General features: G+C 44.8%; 2 protein-coding genes across 3 annotated transcripts in view; one reads left to right on the top strand and one right to left on the bottom strand.

Annotated features, from left to right (window-relative positions):
* The window catches only part of Stk38l (serine/threonine kinase 38 like), a 66,143-nt gene extending 54,423 nt beyond the window's left edge, over positions 1-11,720 (bottom strand). For both annotated transcript variants that reach the window (XM_059256373.1, XM_059256374.1), the window contains exon 1: positions 11,615-11,720. The gene's annotated coding sequence lies outside the window, so the exon portion shown is untranslated. The remainder of the gene's footprint in view (positions 1-11,614) is intronic.
* LOC131906569 (uncharacterized) lies at positions 7,100-11,765 on the top strand. The gene is made up of 2 exons (XM_059257180.1): positions 7,100-7,156; positions 11,076-11,765. The coding sequence occupies exons 1-2, from the start codon at positions 7,100-7,102 to the stop codon at positions 11,763-11,765; spliced, it is 747 nt and encodes a 248-aa protein (XP_059113163.1).
* The last annotated feature ends 1,071 nt before the right edge of the window (positions 11,766-12,836 follow it).

The raw sequence follows: 12,836 nt of genomic DNA, 5'->3' as shown, positions 1-12,836 counted from the left end.
CAAGTGTCTTTACAAAGAGGCAACATCAGGTTATCCTGGCTCAGTGACTCCTACCGGGATTAACCACTTGATTAGATTGTGGCTCCCCTGTAGGGGGCAGTATGCTGACCCCAGTTTCATTCTACTCATATGAACAAAGCTGCTAATTAGCAATCCTGTTTATACATCAGGCTCTCAATCACTTGGTAAGTTAAACAAATTCCCCAAATCCTGATGACTTCTAGACCCAAAACAAAACCTTCACAGGAACAGATCTAGAAAGGTGAGCATCAGGCCTTACACGTGGAATCCAAATCCAGGTTCTAAACATCTGGGGCATCCTGCCTTCCTTATGACAATGCCAATCAAACACTGACAAAACAAAGACAGAGAGGAGTGGCCAGGATGGTGAAATGTGCAGAACCCATATTTGAATACGGGAAATAAAGATGCTTAGCTATAAACAGAAGTGTAAGATGGTCATCTTCAAATACTACTTTGTTCTCCCCAGAAATTACCTAATTCAGTGGTAAGAACAGGCCAAATTACACAGGAGAAAATTCCAGTTAACACTGTTCCAAGCCTGATGAATACTAAATAAAGGACCAGCATGTTATTTACCATTGCTTTAAGATGTAAAACACCATTGTAGACACATGTATAAAACACTTAGAAAAGCCAAGGTTTGGGGAGGTGAGGCACACAGCCAACTGCCAGAAAGAGGAGAAAGGAAGATGTCCTTTACAGAGGGGACACCTAAGCAGAGAACACAGGGTTAACCACAAAGGCTGGAAAGGCTATAGGAAACTGTGTATGTGGCCCAATGTAAGAAAAGCTCCAGGTTTAGTGTGGCTAGAGTAGAGACAAAACGTGATAAAACTTGGAGAAGTTTCAACATTGGTCATGCCCTGTAGTTATTTTCAAAGAAAGCCCTCAAAATCTGAGATTCAGTCATACTGTAGAAATGACACTAGAATGAATTAAATGGAGAGAAATTAGCCACTAACTTTAGTAATCCATGGATGTGATGACCTAGAGGTTCCCAAACTGAACCAAAACTGAGAAGAATGTCTGCAGGGGGGCTATAGGGAATCACTGGAAATATTAAATTTTTTAATTTATGTTTTTTATTGAGAGGGTACTGACCTCATGTAGAAATCAGGACAATTTGTGGAAGTGAGTTCTCTCCTGCCTATGACTCTTAAGTGTGAGAGTTACATAATTAGAATTCTATGACAGCCAAAGGATTGGAAGAGGGAAAGACAGAGCAATGGGAAATGCCTGACGTCAAGAGAGCGGCACTAAGAATGAAGCAAAGACAAGAATAAAGGGGCAGGTAGCAAGGTGTGCTTCATAAATTACAGGCCACAGTGACCAATAAGGAGCGGCCAAGGATAATTCCCAGGGTTATGGGTCAGATTACCTTGGAAGGCTGAGGCAGACAGATATGGAATCTCATCTCAAAATACAAGGACAATGTGGTACATTAATAGAATAACATCACATACTGAAATGAGCAAGAGCTAGGACAGAAGATAAAGTGAGGCAAATGGAATCCAAGTTATCCACAGAACACACCAGGCTAGTGAGATGTAGGGGTTAAGAACAGGTACTGCTTTTGCACAGGATCTGAGTTTGGGTCCCAGCTCCCACACCAGGTCGCTCACAACTGCCTGTATCTCCAGCTCCAGGAAATCTGATGCTTTGGGTTCCTTTGGGCAACCATACTCATATGCACATACTCCCCACTCCCAGGCATATCATTAAAAAGGTTTTTAAAAAGATATGTAAGTTTGAAAGTCATCATTGCACAGTGCCCATTAAAGATATCAGACCACATGAGATCACCAACCCCAGAGCATATGGAGTAGGACAAGTGGAGGTAGAAGGCTGGAGAATAGCAACCATTTAAAAGTATGAAAACCAGTTGCCGTAAGAGCTGAAGGAGCTTAAATATTTAGACAGAAATCAGAAGCCAGTTGGTGGCAGTGACAAAGAGAGACTTCCTATTGGAACTGACTAGATATGAACTGCAGAGTGCCTTTCCACAGGGAAGTGAAATAACTTACTGTCATCATGGAAAAACTAAAGCCTGGGATCTGACTTCTTTGTCAGTCTGGTGATGAGTGCTCTGCCAGCCCTGGGGCTGTTTTTCAGGGGCAGGTATGTGGCAGGGCTTCTGTGGACAGGACAACACAAGCTCCAGATGACTCTCATCCATTTCCCTCCTAGAACCAGTTATACTATACATCAGCTAGAAAATGCAATTTTCTACTAGTAAAAACTCTAACACAGGGCTGTAGATGGCACAGCAGTTAAGAGCACTGGCTTCGGCTGGGCACTGGTGGCACACGCCTTTAATCCCAGCACTCGGGAGGCCAAGGCCAGGTGGATCTCTGTGAGTTCGAGGCCAGCCTGGTCTACAGAGCAAGACCCAGGACAGGCACCAAAACTACACAGAGAAACCCTGTCTCAAAAACAAAACAAAACAAATAAAACAAAACAAAAGAGCACTAGCTTCTCTGTCAGAGGACCTGGGATCAGGTCCCAGCACCCATGTGGAGACTAACAACCATCTGTAACTCTAGTTTCTGGGTATCCAATGCCTTCTTCTGGCATCCAAGGGCACTGCACACACATGGTGCACAGACATACAGGCAAATACTCATACACATAAAATACAAATAAATCTTTAAAAAATGCTATCTCATACAAACATTCCTACCTCTTGCCTCCACCTCCACCTGACTGGGGCTACATGCAGAAGGAAAGAAGAAAACATGGGAATTACCCACAAAGTGTGGGCAAAGGCATATCAGAAAACCTGCTTATGGCCTAATGTCAAACACCTATGGATTCATATCCTAATTTATTTTCTACATTTCAGAACTGTGGCTATAATGTTCACGACTATTTAAAGTGTTGGTTTTTGTTTCCCATTCTGCCCAAGTCTAGAGAGTCTCTATTGAACACATTTTAAATTGAATCTATAAATACTGGGTTAAAACACGTTGCCACTATTTGCCCTAACGATCCCCACAGGGCACTGTGAGGCAACTGTGAGTTAACCTGACCTCAACTCTCACCTGGGAAGGTGTTAGAAGCACCTGGTCTTTTCTAACACATGAACTTCACTTCTCCACCCAGGGCCTCCCCCACTGCTCTGTAGGACTTCTCCTTCTGCTTTTCTGTCTTTCACTTCCCCCAGCCATGCCTATTGCTCGTAAATATTTATTATAGCCAGTTATGGTAATAAAGCTAACACAGCTGCGGACCCATGGCCTGGAAACACAATGGGCATTTCCTACTTGCAGGCTGCTATTAACTTTTCGGTTGTCTGCAGAGAACTGTTTAAATGTATTGTTTCCTGGGCTTAGTCCACAGAACAGAATGGCACTGCAGAAAGTACACTGATGAGCTTCTAGCTGCAACAGTGGAATGGGCATCAGAACTCATTATGACCAGCAGCAGGGTGGGGGAGAGAATGCCTGCCATCACTTGAAGGTATCCCACAGAAATTCAGTGTTCCATAAGACAAACAATGCTTCCCTCCTACAACGCCCAGGACAACTGGTCTTGAAGCTGTGCTTTGCTGCAACAGTCTCTTTGTACAAGAACCAGAGTAGGTCTGTGCATTCATTAAAGGCATTTAGTAAATTGTTGTTTTTTTTTCCTCTCTCTAGCTGATGGTGCTGTCACTTTCTCTAATTTCCCAAAACAGAAGCAAAAGGCAGTTTCTTGCTGAAACTCCAAATGCAGGAGGGAGGACACTCAGCAAGGGTGCTTCCATCAGGCCTATATGAGGCAACAAAACACTTACAAAAGGTCAGGGTGTTCAAGCCAGACAAAATAACACCAAAAAGCACTGCAAATAAAAGGCTCATTTGTCTTGCCCAGGCTCATGTCCCAACACTAAAAAACCCAGGGCCCATGGCGCCCCGAATGTTCCAGTATGTTTCAGTGTCTTACATCGTATTATTATGTCTTCCTGTGACTAGTTGACCTTAAAAACGCCTACTTATCCATCAAATGGCAGCTCAAACACTACCCCTTCCTGGGAAAGCCTAAATCACGGTTCCTAAACAGGGGCTTCTTTTCTGTATCGTCTCACTGTGCCCTGCTAAAGCGTCACACCTATGACACCATTACTCTGGCTGGCTGGCTGCTTGTCCAGTGAGAGAGCACCAAAACTCTGTAACCCACCTGCAGCACAGGCAGGTACCTCAGCACGAAGGAACACCCTAGGCCTGAATACAAGGACAATGCCCACCACTCCAGTCTCTTCCATCATGACAGCCTAAGGTGTTTAGTCCCTTCAGTGGTCTTCCCATTTCTGGTCTCCCTTCTCTTGGCTCACTCCCTATGTACTCCTATCACTGTAATATTACTGACGCACAACTTTAATTAAATGTACCAAGCTGTGTGGCTGTTGAAGAAAAGGCTGAGATGCTGAAAATCACCTTTCTCCAAGCTCAATGGCCTCAAATCCAACTGAACAAAAAAATTACATAATTAGCACATAACTTATCAGGTGTTATCAGGACACACCTAAATTATGCTAATCCCTCTGCCTGGCATGTCCTTTACTCTTAAATGGTCAATTCACAGTTGAGTCCACAAAAGACACTTTCCTAATCTGCCCACTCTGTAGCAATCTTTGCTTCCTCTGTATTCTAGATGTCCCATTGTGTTTGAACTGTAGTTATTTGTACCTATTCACCACACCACTTACAAGACAGAATCCATCTACGAGGAAGGGTAATACATCACACTGTCTGTTTTGCCAGGTACCTCACAGTGCTGGACAAGAAGCCGAATTACAATTAACCTGATTAGAAGCATCAGGAGTCTCCTTGAGTGCTAACCCATATTAAGAATACCAATAGGGCAATGCATGCAATTCAGTACTGAAATTTTTCCACACCAGGCACAGAAATAGGAAAAAAATTTTCTGTTTGGTTTGATAATGGCGGGCATATGGGGAGAATCTCCTCACCAGATGTGAAAGGTATGAACAAGCAATGAAATGGATCTCAACTGCAAAAAATGCAGCCAAGGGCAACTCCGTAGTGCTATAAACCAGGCAACCAGCCCCTGCAGACAAATACAAAAGAGCCTGCAGGGCAAATACTGCATGGTGTTTCCATAATGGGGGTCTGGCAGTACGTCAATGTTTAAGTAAAAAATGCTCATGACTTCTAAAAATTAAATTGTATGGAACAAGATACTGGTACAAGATAGTATTTCCATAAATGGATCACTAATGAGGTTCTCTGATCTCTCAAAAAGCCCATCTTCCCATGCTATAAAATGCATACTGAATTTCCTACAACAGGGCCACTGTAAGATAGCTCATTGCCAAGCCTAGTCGTGCATATATTTAATCACTGCACTCAGGAGGCAGACACAAGCAGACCTCTTAAAGTTTGAGGCCAGCTGGTCCACATTTCAAGTTCCAGGCCAGCCAGGGCTACATAGTGAAACCCTACCTAAAATTACTTGCTTGCATACACATACATACATACACGCACACATACTAAAAAGGTGAGACTGCCCTTCCTCACCAAGCCTAGCTCCAACCCTCGGTTTTTATTTCGGTTTCTATCTGTTCTGCCTCATCCACTCCTTCAGCATGATTATTCTAGTTAGGAGGCAAGCCTTTGAGCTCAGGACGAGCAGAGAGCAACTTAACTAAGAACCGAAGACTGAGCATTTCATGATTACAAATGGAAAAATAGAATCCAGCCTCACAATTTGATAAAAATCAAAAACAATGTTCAAGGCTCAAAACTATGCCACTGTTAAAGAAAATGCTGTGCTGTAATATTTAGTCAACCCTAATTGGTTTTAATTAAGTCAGATGGCTGATAGTATTGCTTATTTTGGCTTAATTGTTGAGGCCAAGAACCATGTCTCATCAACTAATTTTGTAGAGTTCTCAGCAAGCACACTGCTTACAATGGCTTCTCATCTATTAAGACAACTAGCATGCACGTTTTCATGTTAGATTCAAGTTTAGGTGTTGGCTCTCTCTGTTAAGATCTCAGATAAGTTACTCAAATCTGAGTTCTCTCTCCCCTGTAAATGGATGTAACAGTCCTATCCTCCCTACACATCCACAAATGAGCAAGAACATATATAAAAGTGCTTCACAGAACCATGAAACACAATACAAGGTGCAAATCTCGAGATAAGCTTTCTTCAGGAGCAAGCCTCTCACTATATATCTGAGCACAGTTGTAGGTATTTCCCAGGAAAGTTTATGTTTGGCATGCAAACTGTAAATAGCTCCTAAGGGAAAAAAGAAAAGTCGGGCAAGACTGGGAGAGGGGATAAGCAAACAGCCAAGGAAAAGCTTTGGTAATAAAGTAACAGGAGAGAGAACAAGCCTTAGTGGTGACTATCAAACTCTACCTCTATCTCCCCCATATTCCTGGCCAAGTCACCTCATCTTTCTAAGCTCCAACTTCCTCAGATAATGATCTGTTAGGGTCCTGTATGTATCCAGTTAGACTGTCTATACACACTGTATTCATGTTACTGAGTACGGTGCCAATACATACCAAGTAATAAGTTAAACAGCTATTGAGAAATTAGACATATACCTGGTGAAAACAGATGACACCTGTGTAAGAGGAAGAGAATACAGCTCTGGATCAAATCTATAAATCACACTGGGAGACAGTTTTGACCAGACCGCTGAGGGCTGCAGAGAGAAACACAGTCAAAATCCCAAGTCACAAAAGCACTAGCCACATCGGCTCCTGCACATGTACCACAGGCTGAGGGCTGCAGAGAGAAACACAGTCAAAATCCCAAGTCACAAAAGCACTAGCCACATCGGCTCCTGCACATGTACCACAGGCATGAAACTATACCAAAAGGGGCATGTTAATGTCTATAGGTGCTTCTCTGGCCCAGACTCAACTTTCTAAACTTTCATAGATACAACAAAAGCTGGACCCACAGCAAAGGCTGTGATTTGGCATGCCAAAGATAGATGGCATCAGCAATCATGCAATCACCTGGGTGCTGCCTTCTTGTTTCTCACTGGAAGTGTTGTATTTGCAGTGGATCTGGAGGGCTAGCATTACTAACTTCACCCTGCTCAGGAACCACGATGAAGGTGCTCCAGAAACCAGGAAAGGAGGAAATAAATTCCCTTCCTGAGTCTAAGGTACCAAATAACTGAGGAAGGGAGGAAGAATGAATTACTCCAGGGAAGGCAAGGTGCTAGTTCAAGAATTTAAAAGTGAGAGGAGGGACGGCAGGGCAATAGGAGGGTCAATGTGGTCAAAATACATTATACGTATTATGAAATGTCACAATATACATAAAAAATTTAAACTAAGCTTCAAACAAGTTCAAGTTCCCCCAGGCAACCAGCAAGGCTTGAGTTCTGTTGGGATTCACACAACAGGAATGTGTATGGTCAGAACACCACACGGCCTGTCATTGTCAAGGTCTTCCCTAAGATCTGGCAGAGATCGTCTAGGAGGGAGGCATCATGCCTCAGTGCTTTTCAAGTGGGAAAAGATGTCCCCCTAGAAGGTGCTTGCTTTCCCTTTGATAGAAGAACTGATGCCCCTTTATCCCAAGAACCTTTCAAAACCAAACCTGTGCCCAAAAATCCCTGTAAACCTTTTAAACTATTGAAGTGGACTTAAAAGCATCTCTATGAAATTTTGGGCTGAAGATTTGGAAGATGCTGTCAAAGGTACAAATAACTGAAAAGGGCAAGACAATGAATGCTACCTGCACACACGTCATCTACCTGCACACACCATCTACCTGCACACACGTGATCTACCTGACAGCTCTGCTCTGTTCTCCCACTTAAGTTCATAAACTGTAAATTACTGGTTTGGAGAATCTCAATCTTAGAATCTATCCCATTCAGCCAAGAGAACAACACTTTCTACGCTGGCTCATGGACTGGTCCCTGAACCTTCTGCAATAAGCACAGACAATCTGAGCAAGGGTGAAGGTGAAGAGCCCGGGTCTCACTGGACGTTTGAGTAATGCAGGCAGGACCCACCACAGATCACTCATATACACCATTTAAGTTTAGCTGAATTTACTGTGACTCCATTTCCAGTTAACCAGCAACAAACATTAAGCCTGAAAATTCATAAATAAAATCAGACACTATTTTTTCAGTACCCATTTACCTAGCATACCTGTATGAAGCACACCTGTGACTTCACAGTCCCAGAGACCTTAGACAATACCCAAATATTTAGTATCCATGACTGAACGCCTCTCATTTTACACATGTACAAAACTGTACTCAAAACAGCTATTTATGGAAATAAAAACTGAAAGGGATGAGACTGACATCATCAACTCAATTCCAGCTTCATAAGTCAATCCAAACAATATTTAATGCCAAGTAACCTTTAAAAATACAAGATAAAATACACAACAGTTGAAATGTTGCAGTGGGGTAAGGGTGAGTGTGCTTCTAATTTCTCATTCTGAATCCACATGGGTGCTGACAGGCAGTAATTCAAAATTATCAAAAGTCTTACTCAATGGTTACAACCAACTAACACTAAAAGCAACTTCCAAAAGTGGACTAAAATATTTTACATGCCAAAAATAACTCACTTGCTGAGTGTGGTGGCACACACCTTTAATCCTAGCACTGGGAGACAGAGGAAGGTGTATCTCTGTGAGTTAGAACCAGCCTGGTCTAAACAGTGAGATACAGGGTAGCCTGGAACTACACAGCTACACAGTGAGACCCTGTCTCAAAAACAAAAACCACAATTCATTTCCCTAGGTTTTCGTTACCTTGGGAGTTTTTCAGAAAGCCAATTTCAAAATTTAGATGCATTTTCCAAAATCCACTCTTTGCAACTACAGACCTTCCTGAATGGCAGGAAACAGGGACATTGGGTAAACTCAGGTATCCAGGCCAAGGTGACTCTGTTACTTCCTGTCTACCTGACCTTGGCACCTCATTTATTCCATCAGCAAGGTGGGAGTAATAGAAACACTCTTGAAGGTAAACAAGGGTTTGGCAGCAAGTGGCCCTGTATAAAGTGTTCTCTTTCTTTCTTCCCATCCAATCAGGTCACCCAAATCATCTTCACAAATGCCTTTTCCTCCTGAAACCCTTCTGTTGTTTGGTAAGATTGAATCTCTCCTTCCTTAGCTTCAGCATGAATTTTATATTCTAGTTACTGGAGGCAGGGTCATATTTCTCTCCAAGGCTCCACCTGCCTCAGGACAGACCACAACATCTGTGTATAGCAGGCAACCAACTCTTCCTTCATCCCCTTCCAATGCTTGTAAACAATAATATCCTCCTCCCAATCAGCAAAACTTTGACCTGGAGACAGAGTCCCATGTAGCCAGTACATGAAGCACCGCTCATGCCTCACTAAGTATTCTCTTGAGACTCAAACAAAAACTGTTGGAGGAACAAGGAAGAAAGAAAGGAGATGTATGCTTATTCTGTTTGTTTGTGGTTTGTTGTTGTTGCTGTTTTGGTTTAAACAAAATCCTTTTACCTTAAGCTTGTTTTCATCATCTCACTGAAACAGCCTATGGTGCATTTCACAAAAATTCAGGGGCAAGTTTTCTGCATATGTCAAATCTAACCCAGTCATAACTTGCCCATCTGTTGATTTGACTGTAATGCTAGGATTCTCAAGCAGCAATATGCTGCTTAACTGGCCCTGCATTTACTTATGTAAAATAAAGTCTTTTAACATTGCAGTGAGATGCAAATCCTCCTGGCTTTGGTGCCTCCAACTTTTCCCAGCCTTGAGAAGGCTAAGGCATGTTACCTACCAATCCTACCAACATGATGCCTCTGTTATTTGAGGGAGCAGAACTTTTCTAAAGAAAAACGGACAAACTGAGAGTAACGCTTTCTCATTTTCTGTAAAATACATTTTTCCTCTGTTCTTAATGTTCCACCTTCCGAAATTAAAATCTAGTATTAAAAAAACTGCAGGGGTTTTTGTTTGTTTGTTTGTTTTTTGAGAAAACTTAAAAGTCCAGTGAGTAGGAAGGAGAGGATCTTGAAGGGCTTGGGAGAGGGGAAGAATATGATCAAAATATATTTAAACTTAAAAATTGTTTTGGGGCTGGAGAGATGGCTCAGGGGTTAAGAGCGCTGACTCTTCTTCCAGAGGGCCGGAGTTCAATTCCCAGCACCCCCATGGCAGCTCACACCTGTCTGTAACTCCAGTTTCAGGGGACCCTGACACCCATGGCAAAAACACAAATGCACATAAAAATAAAATATATTTAAAAAAAGAAAAAAAATGTTTTAAATAATAAAAACCCCACAGAGAACACTTTATTTGCACAATCGTATTTCTATTCTTTGACTTATTTTTAAGCAAACTCCAAAAATAAATGCTGGGACTTGCAGTGTTGTATAAACTTAATGTGGCTTTTCTGAGTCTGATTTGTTTCATTCCTTAACAGCAAGGCCTTTCAAAAGAGCACACAAACTACACCCAGTGTGCTTCTCATTCTAAGCACATCCCAGCGAACGAGAAACCTAATCAGTCCTCTAACTCAGAGAAAAACACTGAGCAGAGTGAGGTCATATCCCAAACTTTTATCCATTGTACTTCTTTTGGGGTCAGGATTTTCCAAATAAAAGTACTTTTATGAACTTATACAATTTACCATATCATAATTCACCATATCTTGAACTAATTTCTCTCCCCAAATAAGACACAGGAGCGGAGCAGCTAACTCAGATACAATGCCTCCTGGTCACTGGGGAGAGAGTATAATAAACTTAATTGTTTTATATATCCTGAGGCATAAAAGAAACACTGTGTGTGTGTGTGTGTGTGTGTGTGTGTGTGTGTGTCTGTCAGAGAGTGAGAGAGCAGACAGACAACTTGGTATCCAAATAGCAAGGCTTAAGAACAGCAGATCTTGACTTGAAGGGAGAACTGACCGATTTAAGCCACCACTGCCAAACAAGGGCAAGATCTCCCTCGTCAATCACCACCTCAAAACCACTTAACTTTGTTCGCCTGGCTTCCTGGCAGTCGTGGGGCTAATACCAGGGCCATTTCCATAAGTGGCTTCTAGCAAAACGCATCCCAAGTTGCACTTAGGAGGCGGAGAGCGCGTCGGCGCTGCCCCGAGTCCCGAGGGGCGGCAGCAGCGCGCTTCTGCAGCAGCCGCTGCTCAGCCACACCTCGCATCTCTTCACAGCGTTTCTCCAAACTTCGGGATCCGAACAGCGACCCCGTACCGTAAAAAGTAGCATCGGTGACCCGCAGGCCAGCGGCTTGCGAACAGTTTGCTGTCACCGTGCACCGGCAACTTTGTGCCGGCCGCCCGCGCCCTCTGCGTCGGGAGCGGACGGGAAGGTGCGCCAGGAGCAGGGGCGGGCGCGGGGCTGGCGGCTCCGCTCCGGTGCGCAGGATGCCGCACCCGCCTCAGCCGAGGCCCCGGTGACTGACAGGCGTTGGGGGCGCGGCCCCGCCTGCAGCCCGGGGACGCCGCGCACCGCCGCGGTTCTCCGCTCCGCCGGGGACGCCAGGGCCGGGCGCCGCGAGCCGTGCCGCCCCGAGCCCGCCGTGCCTCCCCGCCGCGAGCGCAGCCGCAGCCCCGCGGCCCTGCCCCGCGCCCGCCCCGCGCCCGCTCTCACCTGCCCGGGTCGCCAGCGGCCGCTCAGCCTCCTCAGCCACCGCAGCCCGCGGCGCGCGTCCACCGCGCCAAGCCCCGCCCCGCCCCGCCCCGTGAGGCGGGGCCAAAGCGACCGCTCCGGAATCTCGCGAGGCTTGACTCCAGGGTTTTAAAGGGTCGGCCCTGACGTCATACGCACCCGGGCGGAAGTAGTCTTCTGGCGTCAACGCCAATCCCGCCCCTCCCACCTTCTCTGGCGGAAGTCCTGGCTGGTCCAGGCGCCTCAGTTTGGTCCTGTCACTACTGGGCTGTCTGGGATCCTTGCTTCTTGGCCCTTTCTGGTTAGAACTGGATCTGCCTTACCCTGAGAGGGGCCTGGTGTGATGCAGAGGTACTCACCCGCCCTCGGCACTCCTCAGGGTAATGCGAAGGTGGCTAGCGTTAAGAGGTCACACGTTTTGCAGTTCTGTGACCTCCATGTCTCCAGGACTGGACCCGAAGGCCTAGAAGGAGTTAGGATTTAGGAAAACACAAGAGACCTGCCAGCATACATGAAAAATTTGCTGACTTACCTCTAAGATGCTAGGACAGCTGGCAATATAACATACAACATTAGGTCGGAAAATTGCCATCATTGTCTTCCCTTCCCTCCTTATCAAAGACAGACAGCTTCAGGACCCAGGGAGTGCCTGAAAGTGAGCACAGAGACAAACACTATACACTGTGTGTCCTACATACACCCGTGGTTAACGTATACATCCTGCATAGTAAGAGAGTAACAATAAACACTGATTTCAGCAACCTCATCTGGTCCGCCTCACATTTAAACCAACAACGTTGGAAAGACATACTCTAAAGCCAGGTACAGTGGCTCATGCATGTAATTCCACAACTCCGGAGGCTGGGCAGGAGCTGCAGCAAGTTTGAGACCAGCCTGGGCTATATAGTGAGTTCGAGCCCAGCTGGGGCTACAGAATGAGACCGAGTCTTAACAACAAAAAAAGCAGGCTACAGCTTGTCTTTGGCATATCCAGACTGCCTGCTGCTCTCGCACTTGGGTCTATGATGAAATAAGGGTAACTAGAACACAAGCACCCTGCTCTGATAGCTGGCCAGGAGCTTAACATCCACTGCAGTGACACTCCAGCCAGGAGAACTACTCCCTCCTGGGTGTAACACAGTGGGGGTGCTGAAAAACTTCATTGGACTACTCAGAATGGCACTCAGTTTAAAACTTATGAATC

This window comes from Peromyscus eremicus, chromosome 3 (assembly GCF_949786415.1).
Source record: "Peromyscus eremicus chromosome 3, PerEre_H2_v1, whole genome shotgun sequence".
NCBI lineage: Eukaryota > Metazoa > Chordata > Mammalia > Rodentia > Cricetidae > Peromyscus > Peromyscus eremicus.
Note: the sequence above shows the minus strand (reverse complement) of the source record. Positions and strands in the feature narration are given on the sequence as shown.

Bases quoted from the DNA above. Each gene is read 5' to 3' on its own strand.
- LOC131906569 (XM_059257180.1), top strand. From the start codon at position 7,100: ATGAAGGTGCTCCAGAAACCAGGAAAGGAGGAAATAAATTCCCTTCCT. The intron at 7,157-11,075 runs GTACCAAATAAC...AGTTGCACTTAG, and splicing joins ATTCCCTTCCTGAGTCTAAG to GAGGCGGAGAGCGCGTCGGC.